At 29.1% G+C, this 22,813-nt stretch overlaps 5 protein-coding genes and 1 long non-coding RNA gene across 7 annotated transcripts; 3 read left to right on the plus strand and 3 right to left on the minus strand.

Annotated features, from left to right (window-relative positions):
* Positions 1 to 12,202: 12,202 nt before the first annotated feature.
* Positions 12,203 to 13,231, plus strand: LOC122513921. Its single transcript, XM_043630455.1, has 3 exons — positions 12,203 to 12,599; positions 12,727 to 12,844; positions 12,915 to 13,231. The coding sequence occupies exons 1-3, from the start codon at positions 12,315 to 12,317 to the stop codon at positions 13,229 to 13,231; spliced, it is 720 nt and encodes a 239-aa protein (XP_043486390.1). The 5' UTR covers positions 12,203 to 12,314.
* Positions 13,232 to 15,477: 2,246 nt separating this feature from the next.
* LOC122513750 lies at positions 15,478 to 16,750 on the plus strand. Its single transcript, XM_043630221.1, has 4 exons — positions 15,478 to 15,802; positions 15,894 to 16,051; positions 16,186 to 16,362; positions 16,494 to 16,750. The coding sequence occupies exons 1-4, from the start codon at positions 15,630 to 15,632 to the stop codon at positions 16,652 to 16,654; spliced, it is 669 nt and encodes a 222-aa protein (XP_043486156.1). The 5' UTR covers positions 15,478 to 15,629; the 3' UTR covers positions 16,655 to 16,750.
* Positions 16,163 to 17,001, minus strand: LOC122513751. The gene is made up of 2 exons (XR_006302842.1): positions 16,816 to 17,001; positions 16,163 to 16,352 (listed from the first exon to the last, which is right to left on the minus strand). It is a non-coding gene; the product is annotated as an uncharacterized LOC122513751 (long non-coding RNA).
* Positions 17,002 to 17,572: 571 nt separating this feature from the next.
* LOC122514022 (heme transporter hrg1-A-like) lies at positions 17,573 to 19,043 on the plus strand. 2 transcript variants are annotated; one of them, XM_043630616.1, is made up of 4 exons: positions 17,573 to 17,634; positions 17,879 to 18,176; positions 18,384 to 18,557; positions 18,676 to 19,043. In XM_043630616.1, the coding sequence occupies exons 2-4, from the start codon at positions 18,050 to 18,052 to the stop codon at positions 18,825 to 18,827; spliced, it is 453 nt and encodes a 150-aa protein (XP_043486551.1). In that variant the 5' UTR covers positions 17,573 to 17,634; positions 17,879 to 18,049; the 3' UTR covers positions 18,828 to 19,043. The 2 variants fall into 2 exon arrangements, with proteins under 2 accessions (XP_043486551.1, XP_043486550.1); XM_043630615.1 differs by lacking the exon at positions 17,573 to 17,634 and having other exon boundaries at positions 17,793 to 18,176.
* Positions 19,044 to 19,225: 182 nt separating this feature from the next.
* LOC122514021 (peroxisomal membrane protein 11B) lies at positions 19,226 to 20,761 on the minus strand. Its single transcript, XM_043630614.1, has 3 exons — positions 20,207 to 20,761; positions 19,931 to 20,046; positions 19,226 to 19,858 (listed from the first exon to the last, which is right to left on the minus strand). Exons 1-3 carry the CDS (start codon positions 20,260 to 20,262, stop codon positions 19,329 to 19,331), a joined length of 702 nt encoding a protein of 233 aa, XP_043486549.1. The 5' UTR covers positions 20,263 to 20,761; the 3' UTR covers positions 19,226 to 19,328.
* A 652-nt stretch (positions 20,762 to 21,413) lies between these two features.
* LOC122514027 (ADP-ribosylation factor-like protein 6-interacting protein 1) lies at positions 21,414 to 22,707 on the minus strand. Its single transcript, XM_043630622.1, has 5 exons — positions 22,627 to 22,707; positions 22,276 to 22,409; positions 21,926 to 22,163; positions 21,769 to 21,853; positions 21,414 to 21,697 (listed from the first exon to the last, which is right to left on the minus strand). The coding sequence occupies exons 1-5, from the start codon at positions 22,651 to 22,653 to the stop codon at positions 21,597 to 21,599; spliced, it is 585 nt and encodes a 194-aa protein (XP_043486557.1). The 5' UTR covers positions 22,654 to 22,707; the 3' UTR covers positions 21,414 to 21,596.
* Positions 22,708 to 22,813: the final 106 nt, after the last annotated feature.

Genomic DNA, 22,813 nt, shown 5'->3' on the forward strand with positions numbered 1-22,813 from the left:
GGTCGATAATTCCAGTTGATAACGCGTAACGTTATGGAAAAATTCGTTAGAGGGTAATAGTGTCGAATTTAAAACTCGGTGGATAATTAATAATTTATAAATCAAAACTAATGTAAGAGAAATATATATTAAACCGAAAAGAAAATTATCTATGTGTGCCCTCCTACTATGACATAAATAATTTGAAATATTATATTTACCAACGTTCAATAACGTTAATTCGTATGATAAATTTTTATACGCGTGTTATATATAAAACTGTTTTACTTTTTACACGAATAATAAGAATAATAATAATAATAATAAGATGAGGACGATTAAATAAAAGATTTCAATCGTATTCCTTGATGTATTCCTTTTATTCCTAATCAATTTGCTTGCTGCCAGAGAAATGGATATAATGTTTATTTATGGATTATATGGTGTAACTTATATCCCAGACGGAAGAAGAAGAAGAACTTTTGTGATTTAACATGCGAATGGATGATGATCTTTGCCAAAGTTTACGTCGGCGACAGCGAATGTGGGAGTACGTCGATCACCTAACTTTTAACGCACGTTACCCGATAGATCATTAACGTTTATTCCCACAAAGTTAATCTCTCTCTCTCTCTCTCCCTCTCTTTAAAACAACAGAATATTCAAAATAAATGCGAATTAATTAGAATCTCTCGAATACAGCAAAATGGTCGATAAAACAGAAAAATATGAGGAGACTTTAATGCCTGTTTAAGAAATTTCTAATGATAAAAATTGAAAAATGTTTTAAAACAAACGACAGATAATATGAATATCGTATGATTTGCAAACAAGAGATCAAAGATTACTTATATCGTAATCATATTTTCTTTTTCCTTTTCTTTTCTTTTCTTTCTTTTTTTTTACGATCTTTTAAATGAAATATGATTTCTAGTTCGGTTAAGAAGTAATTTTAGTGATGATGACGTATTTAAAGGAAAATATCTAGCTAGCTCGAAGAAATTTTCCTTGACATATGCTCTTACAAGAGAAAGAGAGATAGATATAGAAAAGATGTTATAGTTTTCTCTTATAGTCAGTCCTTTCTAACTCTACGAATCTTTCTCTCTCTCTCCCACCCACACCTTTGCTCGAACCAAAGACGAGCCACGCTAGTAGTGACAGACGCGGCGAGTTGGAAATCATCCAGAAAACCGATCTTCGTGGGTGTAAAAATGGATCCAACGAACGATCCGTCAAGATACGACTTAAGGGTTTTTCTATACGACTTATTGCACCCATACCAGGTGGTTGATTATAATAATTCATAAATTAACAGTAAGTTGGAAAAAGATAGACGAATAGATAAAGAAAAAAATAGTTAACGAGAGTTATAAAATATCAACCCTATCAAGATATTTAGTAAAAGTTACTTAACAAGATATTACAAATGAACATCTGAACCTGTTTGATAGGACAGATACAAATACTCGCGATACGCTTGCTCTCTCTCTCTCTCTCTCTCTTCCTATCTCTTTCTATCTCTCTCGTGAGTAATTTTATTTTTAGTTCTAAATAACTATAATCGTAATAGCTCTGTTTCCCCTCGCCTCTTGACTAAAATTAGAATAGCAGTAGACTCTCAATAAAGTAGTCCTGACGTGCTATTTACCTACATACTCTCGTAATACGTGATAGTATTAGAAAAGAGAACTCGTTATCGGTCAAACCTAATTCCCTCTTTATCTTCATTTTTTCTTCAATTATTCATTATTTTATATGCTAATCATATCAATGAAATTCTATAATAAATTCGAAAAGTTAAAAAATTAAAAAAATGATAGAGAAATAAATTGTTGAAATTTCGAACGTAATGAATGTTGTTGATGAGGGTATTTGTTCTTATAGGTTGGTTACATTTTACTGACTAACTGATTAACTGACTTTGATTCTTACCCCGATCCTTTTTAACTAATCAAAAACTGGATTTATAGAGTATTTGTTCTTATAGGTTGGTTACATTTTACTGACTAACTGACTTTGATTCTTACCGATCCTTTTAACTAATCAAAAACTGGATTTATAGGGTATTTGTTCTTATAGGTTGGTTACATTTTACTGACTAACTGATTAACTGACTTTGATTCTTACCCCGATCCTTTTTAACTAATCAAAAACTGGATTTATAGGGTATTTGTTCTTATAGGTTGGTTACATTTTACTGACTAACTGACTTTGATTCTTACCGATCCTTTTTAACTAATCAAAAACTGGATTTATAGGGTATTTGTTCTTATAGGTTGGTTACATTTTACTGACTAACTGATTAACTGACTTTGATTCTTACCGATCCTTTTTAACTAATCAAAAACTGGATTTATAGGGTATTTGTTCTTATAGGTTGGTTACATTTTACTGACTAACTAACTAACTGACTTTGATTTTTACCGATCCTTTTTAACTAATCAAAAACTGGATTTATAGAGTATTTGTTCTTATAGGTTGGTTACATTTTACTGACTAACTGATTAACTGACTTTGATTCTTACTGATCCTTTTTAACTAATCAAAAACTGGATTTATAGGGTATTTGTTCTTATAGGTTGGTTACATTTTACTGACTAACTGATTAACTGACTTTGATTCTTACCGATCTTTTTTAACTAATCAAAAACTGGATTTATAGGGTATTTGTTCTTATAGGTTGGTTACATTTTACTGACTAACTGACTTTGATTCTTACCGATCCTTTTTAACTAATCAAAAACTGGATTTATAGGGTATTTGTTCTTATAGGTTGGTTACATTTTACTGTTGTTGATGATAGAATAGGCCCCCTAATATATAACTAAAAAGCATGCTATATGGTTTATGGTATATATAGGCGTATTTAGACGTATAAACGATCTCTCGGGTGGCAAGTCGATGGATTATCGAACGTGTCAGTCTTCCTGACATACTCAAGACGAACTGGGAAAATCCCTCTGACGAAACGGTTTTAAATATACTATACGAGACTCCACCCACCTTGATCACTTGTCCGACTGTCGATCACGTTTCAATCGGACACCACGTTTCGGAACAGAACTTTATCCAACTAAATGATATTTTTCCTTCATTTCTTCGTAATTATTTTCTTTCTTCGTTGAAACGTTGACATTTTGTATCCATTGATTTTTTTCCAAAAGTTGATTAAAGATGATACGAGCATTGTCTTTTGATTATATCGATGGAAAAAAGGACTGGGATAGTTCTGATAGGAGAATCTTGGTGTATCATCAGGGATCGATTGATTAATATAATTGATTAAACGATATAATGGTATTACAATCATTTATCATTAATTATTAAAAAAAAGTTTGATTTATATCTGATTAAAATGATAAGGAACGTGACATAAGACTGTTGGTGAAAATATTTATTACATTATACGTTCAAATTCTTATTACGTATTAGATAGATGGTAGACCAAACATTTTTAGCTTACTTTAAATATCAATTATTCTTGTTTACTCGTTAAACTAATAATTATACTCATAAATGAATAATTGTTATTTATTGTCATCCGAAAACTTTGATCTCATTCATAATAAGAAAAGAACTTTTTAACGTATATGAAAGTTAACGTTTACAAGAAATTCAGCGGATAGAGAAAAAAAAACGTTTGAATCGACAAATTTCTTCTACAATACATATTATATTTCTGCAGTCATTGTCTTAACTTCCTAGTAATTGTCTTTTTCTGCTTAAAAGTGTGACAAATAAACTTTGTTGGTCGAATGATAAACTCTAACAAAATTAGCAAAGTAAATTGTGTAAAAAGAAGGAGAACGGTTAAAAAACTCAAGGTTAGAAAGAGAAATAGAATAAGAAGAATAAGAAGAAGAAGAAGAAAACTTTCGCACGTTGACGAACGATAAGAATAGAAATTTCGCAAGACGATCTTGATATACATATAGATATGTTTTTGGCTAACGTTGTAAACGCATAACACCGGCTGAATTGAGAAGTTTCACTTGAACGTTCTTCGAACTAATATCTCACCCACGTTCCTCGATCATTTTCCATTATTCGATATATAATTGCATAAAGAAACAAAATTATAATCAAAAAAAAAAAGTTCATTCGAAACATTTTAATTTGTTCCCAATGATATTTTTTTAGAAAAATTATAATATGATTACGTATATTTTGATGATAATATGAATTGAGAAGTTTCACTTGAACGTTCTTAGAACTAATATCTCACTCACGTTCCTCGATCATTTTCCATTATTCGATATATAATTGCATAAAGAAACAAAATTATAATCAAAAAAAAAAAAAGTTCATTCGAAACATTTTAATTTGTTCCCAATGATCTTTTTTTAGAAAAATTATCCTATTTATTCTAAATATATATATTACGTATATTTTGATGGAAATAATTGCTCACCTATAATATGGTGGTACTTTTCGACGAACTGTGCAGTACTTTGAATTCCCATGAGTGCTAACTCTAAATTGGTGATGTATAAGTTAGTCGAATATTGCAGATCGTTTTCGACAAAACCAACAACACCTGACATTTGCTTGCTTCCCTTTTTTCACATAGTTTACCTCTCACGATTGTCTTCTTGATCACTGTTCACTCATTTCCTACGTATAATTTATACGTGTAAATAAACGTACGAATAAAGGATACGAATCCTCGTTCGAAAAGAAAACCCGTATAAAGTTTTGCTACTCGTAGCTGACCACGTGCCGATTATCACCACTCGTACTTCCCTATTCCCGCCCTTTTCTACCCCTAAGTACACGTGTCTATGTGTTTTTCTTTTTCTTCCCCTTGAAACACTAATTAAGAATCTTTCTAATTCATGTCTATTCGATGGATTATTACTTCAATTCTAACACTTTCATGTTCTATTCCAATATTCCCTTCTATTCCAACTTCACACTTCGACGACTTCTTTCTGAAAATAAAATCATTTGTTTTGTATTATAAACCAAACTCTTATATAAGAAATAATTATAAATGATTTCAAGGAAAAATAAAATAAAATAAAATAAAATAAAATAAAATAAAATGCTAGCAATAGTGTTGCAGAAAAGAAAAAAAATCTAAAAAGAAAAGAATTCTCAAAGTTTAAGAAGATAAATATTATCTTGAAAGTTCATTTACGAGCTGAAAACGTGCGAAAAATGACGTTAATACACAAAACATACACATGCACGCGCATGATCATCAAATTTCTCTTTCTCTCTCTCTCTCTCTCTCTTGTTTCCTTCAACTATGACAAATTTAGAGCGAGTAATAAGCGCCAATGTGTTACACGTGATTCACGAAATTCGTACTTCACAACAAAATAGAGATTAGGAGAGAAAAATCATTTGAATTTTATTTCCTATACTGCATTTACCTTCTATCATTGTCGATGATTTTCTTAAAAAAAAAAACACTTGAAAATTATAAATCGATATAATCCTTTGATCTTAATACGATTAGATCACTGAATGAAACTAGAAATAATAACACGTGAAATAAAATATAATCAACGGCGAGCATGATATGTGTCTGTTTTTATGAATATTTTTGAAAGATTTCAATCCCAATGTGCTGGTCACGCAAGGTCACTCAATCGAAAACTATAATAAAAAATTGTAATTGGATAATATATCGATCGCGTGCACGTGTCTGTTATTTTCAAAGCTTTCTTTTATTTTTCATTTTCTTTAGTTTAGTTAACTTTGACACTAAATATCGAAGTTTAACACTAAATCACTGTATAGAAAAATGAGATCGATCATGCGAATCGAAATACACACGGGCGAGAGAGGTTTTGAATTTAAAGTACGGTTGTTGCGAGCACGGTGCACGATCAACGACTGCTGAGATAGAGAACGTGCATAGAACGCTTGCTTTGGGGGCCGATACAGAAAGAAAGAGAGAGAGAGAGAGAGAGAGGGAGAGAGGGAGAGAGAGAAAGACAGAGGAACCATTGGCAAAGCACTGGGACTCTCGATGCTTATTTTAAAACCTCTGTCCTTCCAAGCCTCGCGACACACGCCTAACTAAATTCACCCTCCCCCTCATGCTCCTCCTTCACCCCCCTCCTTCGCCGCTTCTACTCCTCCTACTTATATCCCATCCCCTCACCTTTTGCTTTATCATCTATCATTTTTGCTAGAGTTATATATCGAACCCCCTTGTACCCCCTAAATTACACTTTATGATACATTACTGTAAATTACCCTAAATTAAATACACCTATTTCTAATTAATACACCTAATCCTTCGATTTTGCATCAATCGTATAATTGAAATTGGAATTATATCATTCTTATACTTTTTATTTGATTGCGTGTATTAATATTTGTATTTTTTATTGGAAAATTATTATTTATATTTAGAAAGTGTTCAACCGTTTACAATTTATTTTTGCTAACGAAAAAGAAAATTATTTGTTGCATCAATCGTATAGTTGAAATTGGAATTAGATCATATTATAATTTTACATTCTTATTACCCCATCCCCTCACCTTTTGCTTTATCATCTATCATTTTTGCTAGAGTTATATATCGAACCCCCTTGTACCCCCTAAATTACCCTTTACGATACATTACTGTAAATGATCCTAAATTAAATACCCCTATTCCTAATTAATACACCTAATACTTCGATTTTGCATCAATCGTATAATTGAAATTGGAATTATATCATTCTTATACTTTTTATTTGATTGCGTGTATTAATATTTGTATTTTTTATTGGAAAATTATTATTTATATTTAGAAGGATTGCGTTTAATCATTTACAATTTATTTTTGCTAACGAAAAAGAGAATTATTTTTTGCACAAATCGTATAGCTGAAATTAGAATTATTATATCATTCTTATACATTTTATTTGATTGCGTGTATTAATATTTGTATTTTTTATTGGAAAATCATTATTTATATTTAGAATTTAATCATTTATATAATACTTATATTTAATATTATAATAAACATATAATAAATTATATAATAAATTATATATTTATTTTGTATTATATTATAAATTATATAATAATTATATAATAAATATATAATATTTATATTTAATCGTGTTTACAATTTATTTTTGCTAACGAAAAAGAAAATTATTTTTTGCACCAATCGTGTAGCTGAAATTAGAATTATAATATCATTCTTATACATTTTATTTGATTGCGTGTATTAATATTTGTATTTTTTATTGGAAAATTATTATTTATATTTAAAAAGGATTGCGTTTAATCGTTTACAATTTATTTTTGCTAACGAAAAAGAAAATTATTTTTGCACCAATCGTATAATTGAAATTAAAATTATAATATCATTTTTATACTTTTTATTTGATTACATGTATTAATATTTGTATTTTTTATTGGAAAATCATTATCTATATTTAGAAAGCATTGCGTTTAATCGTTTACAATTTATTTTTGCTAATCGAAAAAAAGATTAATTGTAATTAATATTAAGATAGTTGTTTTTTTAATTGACAAAATATTGACTTTGACAAATTGATAAGTGTAAATATATGAATATATTTCTATCTAATTGTCTTGTAAATTTGCAGAGACAATTCCGCGTTAATGATGAGTCAACAATGACGATATTTTCTCTCGATTCTCGAGCTCGGAATGAAATTACACGAATTTTCAGTGGCAACCAATAAACGCGTCGGGTCCATTAAATTTCTCTGGAACTTCGTCGAAATTCAAATGCGTCTTTCCCGACGACGAGGACAGGCCTCTGACTGAGACAGAAAGATACGAACGATGTCCCTCGACACTTTTCTTATTCTTTCACAAGAATCCCAGTTAATAAGGAAAATGTTTCAGTGAGAAAGTGAGAATTGGTATACCACAGCACTATACCAGAAAAGAACTTCCTCGAAAGAGACTAAAGTCGACTAATTCAGTACTCATACCGAGTACCAAGTGCCTAGTCAAAGATAAAGACAAAAAAAAGAAACAAATGTATAAGTATACAATTTTGTTCGAGCTTCAAGAGCAATTCCCATTCGAGATTCTAAGAAATTTACCAACTTCTGTCTATTCCAAATACAAATTTCTATAGAAAATTCATAGAAATGGTGACAATTCATAAAATACTGAAGAGATGAGAGATTAGTCTATGAATTTAATTCTATAAATTCATTTAATTTTCCAGACAATTTATCATCAATTCCATTGAATTTCTCTTACGAGAAAGATTATCATAAAAATTTATTTAAAACTGTTGAAACGATTTCATCGTAAAATATATAAAATCATAAATAATAAATAAATGATTTCGTATAATAAATATCTTACAATATTCGTTCTTTGTAAAATCTTTTCTCATTTATCTAAAAAAGAAAAAATACCTGAAATAATATCATTAAATTTTATAATAATTAATTAATACAAAACCAAAATATATAAAAATACAATGATATTAAATTGATTATTTTGAGATTGAAACAAAAATAGATTCTTAAGGAAAATTAATAAACTCGTTGACAATTAATCAGTCATTTAACACAGATTTTCGTCTATTTTTCAACATACTGTTTTTTAACATTTCAAAAAAGAAATGTAATTAATAAAAAATATGAAATAAAATATATAATAATAAACAATTAAATGATAATATAATATAATTATAAAAATAATAATAAATAATATTAAATATAAATTAATTATAAAATAATATATAATATAAATAATAAATTAAATAATAATAAATATAATTAATATAAACAATTAGTTTAAATATTAAATAAAATTTTCCACTTTATAGATTCGATGACAAATGAATAGGAGGAAACGATGAAAGAAAAAGAATTTCATTTGGCGAACGAACGAACGATAATAATTGATAATTAATATATTATTAATAATTAAAATATTATTAAAAAAGGAATAATATTGTAACAATGCACGCGTCGAATTCGAACCGAGCTGTAACTGTCTCGCGTGTTTACATCTCGGAGAAAAAAGGAAACATACGTATAGAAGTAGGGATAAACATAGTTTGGCTTTGAAAAAAAAGATCGATGACGATTGTTTACCAAAGTTCTTTTCGTTCGTAATCTTGCAAAGAGTAGATTAATAGTAACACCTCTCCTCAAACGAATTTATTCTTTTATCAAATAAAACTATGTTTTTTAATATTTCCATTAGATCGATAAACAATAGACGAATCAACGAGCTTTTACTAATATTTGATATTTCATTTTGTATTTTTGCAACAAACGAATCGAATTAACAACACAATTTCTCCATTTATTTCTCTGTAAGATCAAATTAAAATTAATTCGTTACACATTAATATGTGTAACGAAACGTAATAATTATTTAATACGTTTATATAATAATTGTATAATTGTATAATTAATAATAATAATTATTTATTAATTATTATTATTTATATAATTAATAATAAGTAATATGTATAATTGTAACGTAATAATTATTTATTACGTTTATATAATAATTGTATAATTGTATAATTAATAATAATAATTATTTATTAATTATTATTATTTATATAATTAATAATAAATAATATGTATAATTGTAAAGTAATAATTTACGTACGCATTAATTTTTGACATGACATTAATTAACTTTTTGATTACCTATCATCATTAGCCTCCTAAATGTTCGCAAAAGAAAAAATGGCCCAATGGACAAAGAGAATTTGAATCAACGCAGGATTAGAGCAATAACGATTGTTCTCCGTTAACAACGAATTTGAAATCTCAATGAATCCTTTGTCAGACATTTCTGTCGTCGTGAAACATCCCGCTTGCCCGGTTCCTTCTTCTTCTTCCTTTTTGTCTTTTTTACATCACGATTTGAGTCAGCACTTAGATTATATGGTATATGAAACCCCACAAGAGCTTTCGAAAAGAATAAAGAACGCGAAACGTGTGCATTGTAGTAGTTGTGTTTGCCTTGTAAATCACTTTTAATGTGATCTTTTCATTCTTGCTTTATTATTCTTTCGCAAATTTATTATTAATTCTTCGTCAGCAATTTCTTACCCAATAATATCCAACAAGATTTATATCTAACGATACGAGTCGAAAAAAGACCTTCGGAAAGGACAAAATTAAATAAAAATAAAGAAAATAGAAGAAGTCAACGTAGCAAAAAAAAAAATTTAAAAAATACTCCTCCGTTCTATACAAATGACCAGAACTGTTCTTTCGAGGAGCTCGATAACTGTAGACGGATAGAAAACTCCTTGGTGTCTCTCTCTTCGTCGGAAATAAAAAGAAACGAAAAAAGAATCCTTTAACTCTACGTCTACGATGATGTCTACTACAGCCGTCTTACTTCCACGAAACGATTTTGCTAAAGCCGTTCTTCCGCCTACGCTTTTACCCCGAGTGAATAAGAAAGAGAGAAAGAAAGATAGAGAGAGAGAAAGAGAGAGAGAGAGGCAAACAGACAGAAACGGACAGTACGTATCTTCAAAGAAAATTTTCCACGATACGAAAATTATAAAGAAGAAATCTTGAAAAAGTCGATCCTCGTAAATTTTCTTTAACTCTTTGATCTTTAAAGCGACATTTGCATATTGTTTCTTTGTGCCATTAAAAAAAGAAAAAAAAAGAAAGAAGAAGAAGAAGAAGATAGATAGAAAATCTTTTGAAACTAGGAAATGAAAAAGTTTCAAATGAAAAAGTTTCATTATAGGTGGTCACGTGCCACCGTGTACATTTTAAAATACCCGCGAAAACATTTTCAAGAGATCGAGATCGCTTTGCTTTGATATGATTGGTCGTTGGACGAATTACGATTTCGTCAGAGTTCAAATCACGACGAAGCAGACGACGACGAAGCCGACGACGACGACGACGACGACGACGATGAACGATGACATCACTGGTTCTATTCCTGGCGATGTGGACGCAGCGATATCTTTAGAGCAACCATCGTTTCATTTCGTTTCCGAGCTTTCCTTCCTTCCAGATCGGAGTCGTGCCAGCCAAAAAGCAAAATGAAAAATAGAGAAAGATAGGAGTAGATCTCGAACATGAAATCATTGCCTACTTGGAAGTAAACGGTATAAATGTATATTATTTCTTTTCACGTATGATATCAATTCTATTACGAGTAATATCAAGTTAACGATTTCTTCCCAAATTTTATTTCTTCGTACGCAAAAGACTACTTACAATATTCTTTATTGTTGTATTAATCTTTTGAATATTAACAAAACAATAGGCCACAATAAAAACAATTCTAAATGAAATGTTCATTTGACTTTTTTTCCTGATGCGATTAAGTACAACAAATCGCTTGGAACGAAAAATGGTGAACAGCCTTAAGGGTGGCACCATGCCAAGGGCAATAATTTTGTGCTAACGGTGCCATCTCCTGTTACTACTCCGTAGCTTTGTTCTCTTACAAAAAGAAGAACGTGTATATGTATAAGCTTCACGCACCACGCGAAGAAAATGTGCATTGATATATTATATATATATACAAATATTCACATAGTACGTGATTCCTTATGTATAACGAATATTCACTTCGCCCAGTTTATTTGTTCAACTCTCCTTCTGACTCCTTCTGATCAATGACCGTTCCTTGCAAATGAAAAACATTGCCTGCTGTAATTTACAAATAATCTACAAAGAAATGTTATAATATAAAACAAAACAATCGATGAGATTAAGTTTGAAATGATTTCTATGAATAATTTGAATTGTGTATGTATGTGTGTGTGTATGTGTGATCAATCTAATCGAAACAATCGGCAATCTAGTCTCGAAAATGGTTACATTTCGATCCAAATTTCGTCCCATCTTAAAATTTTTCGTAACATGAAAATCTCTCATAAAAACACTTATGTCATCTTTCCAAACCCGTAAAATCTTCGAGAGACACAATCGATCATCGGCATAGTTATCATTATTATCAATATCGCGGAAGATGAAATACCAAGATTACTAAAAGTTCAGCGAAGCAAATCGAATGACATGGTGACTATGAGAAAAGAGAGTTACTCATCCAGCACGTTTCCACGTAAGAGTAGCAAGGAAAAAGAGGAAAAGGAGAAGTAGATGTATGAACCGAGCTATCCAAATAATCTCTTGTTAACACGATCGACCGGTTCTTCCTCGAAACTCAACGTTACCTTTACAGATGGGTTCGAGACTTTACGAAGAATCATCAACGTCTTCGAACGATGTACTAACGTTCTCGAGGAAACATCATCGTTCCTCTCGAAGATAGAAGAGTTAAAAGATCTTGAAGCTGCCAAGATCGTTTAGCAAGAGTTCAAACGAGATGTCATCAACTTCCTGGTAGATAAAAAGAAAAGAAAAGAAGAAAAATCCGAGAAAATGGATCGTTACGTTTCAATCTATCGCAAAGATTACACCTGGCCCTATCCAAAAAAACAAAAACTTGCAACAGACAAAGATGAAATCTTTCGAGTAGGTCCTTGCACTTGTGGCATGGATCCAAAAGATCTTCAGGTAGCAAAAATGTATGGTGAAAAATACGATTGGAGTCGAGTTAGTCCAATGGGACCACTTTTGGATCCTAAACTATACCCTGCTAAAACTGGTCCTAGTCCTGAAACGGAAGAGATGCGATTTGGGCAGCCAGATGTTTACTTGAAAAAGGTTGATCATTTGAGTATTAATTATCCTTACTAGTATCGTCATTTTTCTTAACGCTATGTTGATAAAAAGAATAATATTTATTAAATAAATATCTCTAATTTACGTGTGACAAATTTGATTTATTTAGTTGGAGGAAAAGTATCCCTATTTATATGGAGTTATACAAGGTGGGCCATCTCGAGAAACAATTATGGAAGTTGAAAAAGATAGAATGATGACGACGTACATGATGGATTACAACGGAGGTAAAAAACAATAACGACGAATTTTTTCTTGCACAAATATTTCTATACATATTTATATCTCTCAACACAGGTAGAAGATGGAATGAACCTGCTGCGATCACCGATGATGTACAAATTTGCGATTCCACGCGATTGAACGCCATTAAACGCGATTGCCGTCCTCACACTCGACCTCCTCTACGAAAATATTCTAGTAATTTGGATCGAAACGGGAAAGATAGAATTTCTTGTAAAAAATCGAATGAGGTGGATGCGATAGAAGTAAGAATACCACCATGGAAATCAGAGTACCAGGACGATATCGGCAAAGTAGGACATGCCATAATGAAGTACAAATTGCATTATCCTGAAGAGAAGCTCGTGCCGATACGATTGATAACTAATTAAATTTATAAATCATCACGAAAAGGAACAATAAAAATTATTAACAATTACATTATAACAAACTATTCTGTTGTTCGATAAAAAATAATAATAAAAGCTATGTTCAAGTCATACAAAAGATTCTGAAGTTTGTCCTATCTACTAGAACTTTACGTACTTAAGAATTTAATGATAGAAAATTTGTTGTACAAATATTAACATGTATTTAAATAAAAGTTATAAATCATAGTGATTAAAATGAGTACTAATCATTTGCGAAGTTCAAGTGCGACTAACAAGTAAATCTAATTTTTCTTCTAACTTTTTATTAATTAATGTGGTTTTCATAAATTATAGAAATATATACCTTTTTTATTTATTCGAGATGGTCAACGAAGATTAAGGAAAATTTAAAAAAAGGTTCGCTTAGGGCATCGTCTACCTTGGACACTGGCTGGAACCAAAATTTACACTCTCATGCATTAAGATCTACAGCGTCGTCGAATATTTATCAATCTAACACAGTCCCGAGTGAACATGATTTCAAACGATCGGAAGAAAAAACGTCGGAAGAAACAATTCTTATTGAAGTAGACAATAATGTTAGTTCTCTTATATATGTATATATAAATTGATTGAATAATAACTTAATGAAACACGCAGCCTAATAAACCTAACTAGCAAATAAAAATGAAAATTGCTGATAAAAGTAAAAAATGTTAAATGAAACTTTGACGTAATTTATAGGTCGATGACTACTTGATTAACCCAGATATAAAGAATGTACCTATCAAGCAAAAAAACGATGCACTCCTTCGACGTAATTATCGTTATATTTACGATTACCCAAACCTTAATGTTACACAAGCAATGCTAGCTATGCAAAAATTACAAAGACTTAAAGAATTACAAAGGAAAAGAGACCTAACAGAAAAATATTATTCTCAGGAGATAAGGAAACTACTAATTGGCGATTATTTGAATCCAAATCCAAGAACTGAATTGTCGCCATTGAAATATAATTATTATAATAACAATAACAATAATAGGGTACAAAGATCAAATTTACTTCAGCCATATTTAGGTGATCGATTAAAGGATGATTTAAAAGTAAATCAACTATCATTTATTGAGATCTATTGATATATTATCATATTGATATATTACTGATCATTTATTTTATTTGTTTAATTCAACGATCAAAAAGTACATTTCCTTTATTTCTCTTGAATAATAACATAAATATATTATTTGGATTTGATATAAAAAATAAAAAATATCATCCCCCCGAGAGAAATATGTATAATGATATTAATTTGAATTTGTAGCTCAAAGAGTTATCCCTCCAATAGAGTTCCCTTAGAAATTCCGCGTTTAATTTTAGAGTCTGGAACCGTGTGGCACGATGACGACGATCACCCGTCTGGATTGCGGATGCATTCAAGAAACGACAAGACCTATTTTCACCACGACGACAGGTCGAGTTCAAAAAAAGACTTGCAATCAGTCGCAGGATCAGGTACTTCTAAAGTTAACGTCCTCCAATCCTCAAGAATATCTTTCCTCACCGCTCGAACCAAACAATTCTGAACAATACTCATTTAAATCTAAGAAGAAACGCGTTGAAATGGACTCCAGAAACTATGGATTCAATTCTATTGATGTTGCTGATCGTGAAATCGGAAAGGAACACGATCATCGTAATCCAGGAGATGTTCGAGCTTTACATAAATGCAGCGACACGTCGACAACTTCTATTTAATATCTTCTCACATTTACCTTGACTATTATTATATCATTTCTATATTGATAAATTTTATATATATTATATAATATCCCTATTAATTGTTATATAGAAATAAATGAAGTCTAACGAGATATTGATCATTTATCAATCAATAAATCTATTCAAATAAAATTTACCTCACATACATAGGATAAATGTTATCCTTCCTAAATTTGATTCTATATTATTCCTAACATTATACAAAATTCTAATAATATTCAATAATTAACGAATCAATAAATGCAAAATTAAATCCTTATACTTCCTCCCTACTCTTTCGTAAAATTACAAATCCGACAACTTCACACACACACACATTTATAATAATGTCGAAAAATTTTTAATCAAAAATAAAAAGCTAATTAAATTAATAATGCAGAGAATGATAATAATCGATTAAACCGAACGAATATCGTCCAAATTATTTTAAGAGCCACTCTACATTATAACTAATATAGTTTTTTCACACAATCATGCGCTCTGATCTATTCCAAAAATTATATACTATTGACAGATCATTGTCATAGTAAAATTTAACAAATGTTCAGATCCAAAATTCTCTGTGTGAATATTTCTCTAATTTTCCTTGATGAAGATTAAATTAAATTTTTCTCGTGAAAGATAACGAATAGGATCATGGATACTTTTACAACAATTACTCAGAAAGATTTCGCATGGCCTAATCCTAAACCACTTCTTGCTAAACCAGCACAACCTCCTATAAATACTGGTACTCGATTATATCTTCATAGATCCAAAGAAGAGGATTCCAAATGCGACATTCATAGTTTCAAAACTGACAAAAACAGGTATGACAATTTGTTTAGTTTCCTGTTTTAAGTGAAAAAAATCTAAATTTATACATCTAATTCGGTATTTCTTTTTCCTAAATCTTTCAAGATACATTCAATTGGCCAATAAAGAACGAAAACTTCAAGATGAACTGATTGCTGTTAACCATGAAATGGCAAATCTTACAACGACTTTGTTGGACAGTAGCTGCGAAAGCGATAATGAAACAATGAAAAGTCTTTATGAAATTGATTATCAAAAACGAGGTAAATTACAAATAAATATAGTTGAAATACATAATAACGAGCTTAACATATAAATTAAATTAAGATTAAACTTAATAAGAATACAAATAACGCTGAAATAAAATTCAAATGAAATGAAAGATTCTTTTTTTCAGGATTACCTATAGCTCATTACAAAACACTTATGGCAGCTGTTGATTCTCCTATCGGGGCTCCCATCAAACCAGAAGTAACCGATCTAAGAAATGCTTACAGAGATCCAACTAGATTTAGATATTCAGCTATCGAAAGGCCAACCATTGAACCTGCTAAAACTATCAACCTATTGGCAGGTAAAACAAACATTACATTTATTACATTACATTGCATATATTCATCATATATATATATAAATTTGTTCTAAACTTATTTCTAAGATGTATCCGAATTGTTTTTGAACTATTTACAAAAATTATATATACAGTTCCAGAAATCTTTACTCTTTGGAACGAACCGTTTACTGGTAAAACTGAATACAAAGATAATATCAGTAAAATGGGACTATGCAATATGAGAAATCTCCAACAATATTTGGATCCATTACCGTCTTCGAGAAATAGATTTGGAGATTGTAGACTTCAATAGCAATCTCTTATTAATTAATTATAAGAAGGGACATATGAAATTTATCAAATTTTATCAAATAGTAAATATTTAAGCTAAAAAATAACAGCCATTGGCTTGATAGTACTTGTGTTAAAAGTTACAAATATATTAAATTCTACAACGCAAGCAATATCAATTACCAGGTTTCATCGTGTGGAGGTTACTGCTCACAATTTGTAAGAAAATATTCATTGACGCAGATAATATGTGACATTCCCACCGACCCACATGACTTTTCAAACGTCAATTTTCCAAGCTAATTATTAAACAAACAAAACATTTTTTTCCTAATAACAGTGGTTTTTTGCCAATAAAAATACTTTTTTATTCTTATATTAAAGAACTGATCTAAAAGAAATTTAAATTATTACTAATGGAAAATAAAGAAAATATGAAAAATGACAGAGATGTGTAGAATGTTTAACACCAAATATTAAAAAGATATCACAAAAATATCAAATTCAAAAAGAAATCACAAATATCACAATTGTAAATATTTCATATTCTAGTAGAATATTATTATTATTAATAATACACATTATTATTAATAATCACAAAGAAATCATAAATTATTTCACATTACTTTGTCATTCAATGCAAACAACAATAAATCATTGCTATCTTAATATTATTCTTTATAATTTATTATTTATAGTAAATTGAAATATAGTTAGGGAATAATTATGAATTATAATTTATATAATAATAAATAATATCATAATAAATATTTTAAACTCTAACCTATATATACAAAATAAACTAACTTGATTTAATTAATTGTAAGTATGTATTTTCCAAATTGCTTAATAAATAACAATATGATTATACTTATGATGATGCACTTTACGAATTATATTTTCTTCATTATGATAACTTTCATTTATACAACGAATAACAAAATATACATATATATAAATTTCTATTATAGAAAAGATATCAACCCTAGCCATTAATTCATTGTAAGTACATACATATAATTTAACACTAAATAAATATCATAGAGACTGTACTAAACGAATAAAACTTATTTTCTTGTTTGAAAATATCAACTATCTCGTAAACATTTTTTTCGTTAAATTGAATATAATATCGATGAAAAAATATTAATTAATACTTTATTCTACTTTTGGATATAAATGCAAATAATTGTTATACGTACACCCATGAATACATTGAATACACCAAATATTTAAAATTAAATAGATAATTTGCGTCGTTGGATTTAATAATACATGTGCATGATGCAAATAGATTGTATGCGTTTGTATGTGTTGTTGAATAAAAAAAAAGTATGCAACTGATCGGACTCGCACCGTCTGCTACATTATATCGGCCCGGTATATTACACAATCATTTCTCTAAACAAAACAAAACATGACACGAAATGTTTCGATACATCTTATCCTGAGTACCAAGGGAATCATTTTGGGTATAATTGCATTTTTTGTACTATGCGTTGGCTATGGAAATCACGAAGTTGGATTTTGGTCGATTTTATCAGGTTAGTTTCATTTATTTCCTTGATTCATAATGTTATTCCATAATAGTAATAATAATTATAAAAAGAAGAAAAAAAAAATAAGGGGGGGAGACTTTATCATATCTGCGATTAAGAAAATACGGTAGAGACTTGTGTTTGTATTTTCCCATTCGTATTCCTACAAATAGTATATATTATTCTATATAAAGAATTGCATATAATTCTTAGGCATACTTGCCAGTATTTGTTTCCATTTGAATTGGCTAAAGGACAGAGAAAGTTTGGACAGATGGCATACGAGAGTTACATTACGCCACTTAAATGTTGTAGGATTTATTAGTGCAGTATCTGGTATAACTGCATGGATTTGGTATCTCTTTCTTACATTTTATCAGTCAATCCGTAAGTAAATTGTTCATTTTAAAAATCCTGCCTACAGATATTATTCCCATCTAGTTATTTATAATTAGATTTAACTGATTATAAAATGTTCTGTTAAACAATTTAATTTGTATTGTAGCTTTATTACCAATTTCTCAAAGTACTGCTATTACTGCAGTATGGGCTTTCATTTGTGGAACATGGGGTATGTTCTTAATGTTTTACTCCAATAAATATGAATTACTTCTTCAAGAAGGAACAGATCCTATTCTCAATGAAAGTATTGCTTAAAGAATTTTATACTTTGTTTAAATATTCATATTTTTCTAATCAAAAATGTTTTATTCTACTAAATGTTAATTACTTTTTCAAGAAGGAATAGATCTTATTCTCAGTGAAAGTGCTGTTCAAAGAATTTTATACTTTGTTTAAATATTCATATTTTTCTAATCAAGAATATATATAAATGTAAGGTTATATACATATACAGAAAAATATTTTATTCGTAAATAAATCTTTAAATGATTACCTTTTTGTTTGTATTATTTTAATTATATCCTATTCCTTAAATAACAGAGATCTATGAATAATATTTTGTACTGAAAGTAATTTTGGATAACATAATTTAAATATAAAATAATATGATTAATAATAACATCATAATATATCAATTAAATTAACTGTTAAAATAATCTTCGAAATTATTTAATAAAAATTGTTCAATAGAATCATAAAGAATATGACTGTGATGCATTTTACAACTTACATTAAATGTATATATTGAAGCATTGGTTACGATGGTTTTAATTTATACAAAGGATGTACTAATATATAAATTCCTAACATGGAAGAGACCAATCCACAGATGCCTATAATTCCAGGCGTTAACTTAGTGTAGCCTAATGCTGTCAATGGAATAAATAGATCGCATCCATTTTTAAGTGTATCCATAACAAGGTCTTTGCGATCTTTCAAACATAACAATGCGTTGTATTGATCAACCGATTTACATTTAAGTACCGTTGAAATTTTCTTACACGAATGGAATTTTTCTTGTTCATATATTTTAACGATTTCATAGACATCTCTCGTTAAATTTAATATAATATTCATTAACCAATATTTATTAGCAACTTTACTCCACTTTTCTATGTCAACACGGAAAATACCTACACGACCTAACCAAATAATATGATCCGCTAAAAGGAACAAAGCGTTAGCAATTTTGGATAAAGTCAAAGTGACTCTTACTATTAAATCTGGATATCTCATTGTTGACAGAGCCAAATAAAAGCTATCCAAACATCTTCCAAGACGAAGTACTGTAAAATAAAACAAAAGGTCAAAAAAATGTACGGACAGATGTTAAAAAACATTTTGTACAAATCAACTACATTTTCTAAAAGAACTAAAAGTATATTCCAAGCTGCGTAGAACATCAGAAGACTGTCTTGTACTGTTTATATTTTGCGCATAATACCAATAAGCTCTACTTCCATATTGCAGCAGTCTGTAAAATATAATTATTACATCTGTTTAATAAAATAATAAATATACATATATATATATAAATATTTATCATACATATACATCTCAATTATTACTTTACTCGTATCACATTTCTCATCACTATTTGATTACAAACAAATAAATAATAACGTTTAACTTACCTGATAATTTTATCTCTACCTGCTGTTTGTTCATTTAATTTTATAATTATATCCATTTTTGCTTTTTAATATTACCTACACAATATGTATGGGTAAAGAATTATAATAATAAAATATCTCTGTGAACGTTTAAACAATAATCTAATGTCAAAGAATTCCCCAAACTTTTCTTATTATACACATCGACATAAATACAGCGAAGGAAATCAAAGTCATTGGCGTGTTTAATTAAAATTTTTTATCGCATTTAAATTTTGCTTACATGAAATTTCTATCGAAGATCAATGTACACATAAAAAACCTTACGCAGTGAACCTATAAACACACGCACACGCAAGCAATACTTTGACTTTACATGATCAGCGCCATCTTTGTAAACATCGAATGATGTATATACATACTATATATAGATGTGTTTATGCGAACGTTCGTGTATGTATAAACACATATAAACATAAGTGATTAAAAAAATAATATATGTAAATGAAATTTACTATTAAAAGAACTAATTTCACTATTTATATAATTGATATATTAAAAGAATAAAAGTATATTATTTATTTAGAAATTGATGAGAGTATTTTGTTTTTATTTTTATGTTAAATTTTAATATATTTGATGATAACGTGAATATATTCAATTATCCAGAAAAGAGTTAAGTCTTGAATAGAAAGAAAATATTTTTACATACAAATTATGCCTCGTTTAATATTGGGCGTTGAAATAAAATATCGAAGTTTCTTGTTAAATATACATATGTATAATTAATAAAACTTTAAGTCTTTTAACGTCGATATTAACAAATATCTATAGTAAGGGCACGATTATGAATGATTATAAAATTTAATTGCAAAGAAATAATTATACTAGAACAAATTATTTTAGGTAATTAAGTATGAAAAAACATTGACAATAATAATTGGACTTAATTTAATATGAAACTTTCGAGCTAGCATTAAAAAAAAGTATAATAATAATTATTATAATATAAATATTTATCTATATACGTTATATAAGACAAAGAGTGTTTTTTAAACAGATAGAAATACAATATTGTATTAAAACCGGGGGAGAAGAAGAAAAAGAAGAAGAAGAAATAAAATAAAATAATATAAAATTCATATATAGATGAATACTTTCCACTTACATTAATCTCAGTCATTGAATATTAATTATCATGAATAAATGGAAAGGGTCCATTATAATATTTTATAAAGCAGAAAGTTTTGATTTCTCCTTTAAAAAGTAATACATTATTAAATGTATACGAATCATTGAAATGTAGCATTATATAGCATTATACATCATAAATAACACTAATTTAATTGCATCAAAACGAGGCGTGTAAAGAGAATGAAAAATAAATAATACATACACGGAGATCAATGTTTTATGACAATTTTTCTTGAGTTAAATAATTGTGAATATATTTCACGGCGGATCGCGCTCTTCCCTTGTATTTGAATCCCGGTGTAAGTAGAATAGCGTTAACTGCATAAAAAATATATTATATTAAATTGATACAAATATAAAAGATATTATTCTTTAATATTTATATTTACCTGCTATATAAGATAAAAGAAGATTATTGATTGTATTTCCAAGCCATGCAAAAAGCACCAAAAAGATCATAATCGTTCCATAGTACTGTAATAAAGAATATATATTACATCTACTTATCCTCGCATTATTTATACATATTTATCGATAAGAACTTACAAAGTTAGGGCGGCTATTGCGCATAGTAACCACGGATGTCCATAAACTTTGCAATTGAAGTATTGCCTCAGAAAGATTATGACAAATTTCATTTAATTTCTTTTCTTTTTGTCCTGTCCAACTATCAGCCGTACAAAAAATAGAAATAATAGTTGGAACAAAGTAATCGACAAGAGCCAGGACCAGCAAGGAAAGAGATATTAATGTGAGTAATGCTGGCTCCACTATCCAAATCATACTAAAATCATAAATATTAAACAACAATAAAAAGATAATTATTCTATTAATATAAGAAAAGAAATAACACGATATATATCCATGTATACGCAATGAGTGTACTCTGAACTCACCAAAATACAGTTGTGGTAAGACCAAGAATCAATGCGGGATACCACGGTCTCTCCCACAACAAAATTGAGTTTAATGGGAGAACAACTTCACGCCAACATTCCATTTTCCTCTTCAACTGCTTCATATGCTTTTCCTAAAAACAAAATATAAACTGATTAACACGGAACAAGGAGAAGAAATCTCTCTAATTTTTTAAGGACAAAGACCGTAACAAACATTCAACTAGATCCTTTTCATGCAAGTTATCTTTTAAAACGAAGATAATAAAAAAATATAATAAAGAAGTGTATTTAAATCGAGAGAGAGAGAGAGAGAGAGAGAAAGAGAGAAAGAAAGAAAGAAAGCATTACCTTTTCAGAACTTGTGTTGTCTGGCATTGTGTCCAAATAAGAATATGCAAGAGCACAGAAGGGGAGAAAAAGAGAGAGGGAGAGAAAAAATAAGTATTTAAATTTAGTTCTCAAGTTGAAAAAAGTATGTATTATATGCGTATATGAATATATACGCAGGGAGATACGTTGCCGGAGGGGAAGGAGT

Source organism: Polistes fuscatus, unplaced genomic scaffold (genome assembly GCF_010416935.1).
Source record: "Polistes fuscatus isolate 324 unplaced genomic scaffold, CU_Pfus_HIC Scaffold13, whole genome shotgun sequence".
NCBI lineage: Eukaryota > Metazoa > Arthropoda > Insecta > Hymenoptera > Vespidae > Polistes > Polistes fuscatus.

Coding starts and splice junctions, on each gene's coding strand:
- LOC122514021 (XM_043630614.1), bottom strand. CDS start 20,262: ATGGATATAATTATAAAATTAAATGAACAAACAGCAGGTAGAGATAAA. Junction 20,047..20,206: donor GGTAGAGATAAAATTATCAG/GTAAGTTAAACG, acceptor TATATTTTACAG/ACTGCTGCAATATGGAAGTA. Junction 19,859..19,930: donor TTTTAGTTCTTTTAGAAAAT/GTAGTTGATTTG, acceptor TTTATTTTACAG/TACTTCGTCTTGGAAGATGT.
- LOC122514022 (XM_043630616.1), top strand. CDS start 18,050: ATGACACGAAATGTTTCGATACATCTTATCCTGAGTACCAAGGGAATC. Junction 18,177..18,383: donor ATTTTGGTCGATTTTATCAG/GTTAGTTTCATT, acceptor TATAATTCTTAG/GCATACTTGCCAGTATTTGT. Junction 18,558..18,675: donor TACATTTTATCAGTCAATCC/GTAAGTAAATTG, acceptor TTTGTATTGTAG/CTTTATTACCAATTTCTCAA.
- LOC122513921 (XM_043630455.1), top strand. CDS start 12,315: ATGGATCGTTACGTTTCAATCTATCGCAAAGATTACACCTGGCCCTAT. Junction 12,600..12,726: donor CAGATGTTTACTTGAAAAAG/GTTGATCATTTG, acceptor TGATTTATTTAG/TTGGAGGAAAAGTATCCCTA. Junction 12,845..12,914: donor CATGATGGATTACAACGGAG/GTAAAAAACAAT, acceptor CTCTCAACACAG/GTAGAAGATGGAATGAACCT.
- LOC122514027 (XM_043630622.1), bottom strand. CDS start 22,653: ATGCCAGACAACACAAGTTCTGAAAAG. Junction 22,164..22,275: donor CTTACCACAACTGTATTTTG/GTGAGTTCAGAG, acceptor TTATGATTTTAG/TATGATTTGGATAGTGGAGC. Junction 21,854..21,925: donor GCAATAGCCGCCCTAACTTT/GTAAGTTCTTAT, acceptor TCTTTATTACAG/TACTATGGAACGATTATGAT.
- LOC122513750 (XM_043630221.1), top strand. CDS start 15,630: ATGGATACTTTTACAACAATTACTCAGAAAGATTTCGCATGGCCTAAT. Junction 16,052..16,185: donor AATTGATTATCAAAAACGAG/GTAAATTACAAA, acceptor TCTTTTTTTCAG/GATTACCTATAGCTCATTAC. Junction 16,363..16,493: donor AACTATCAACCTATTGGCAG/GTAAAACAAACA, acceptor TTATATATACAG/TTCCAGAAATCTTTACTCTT.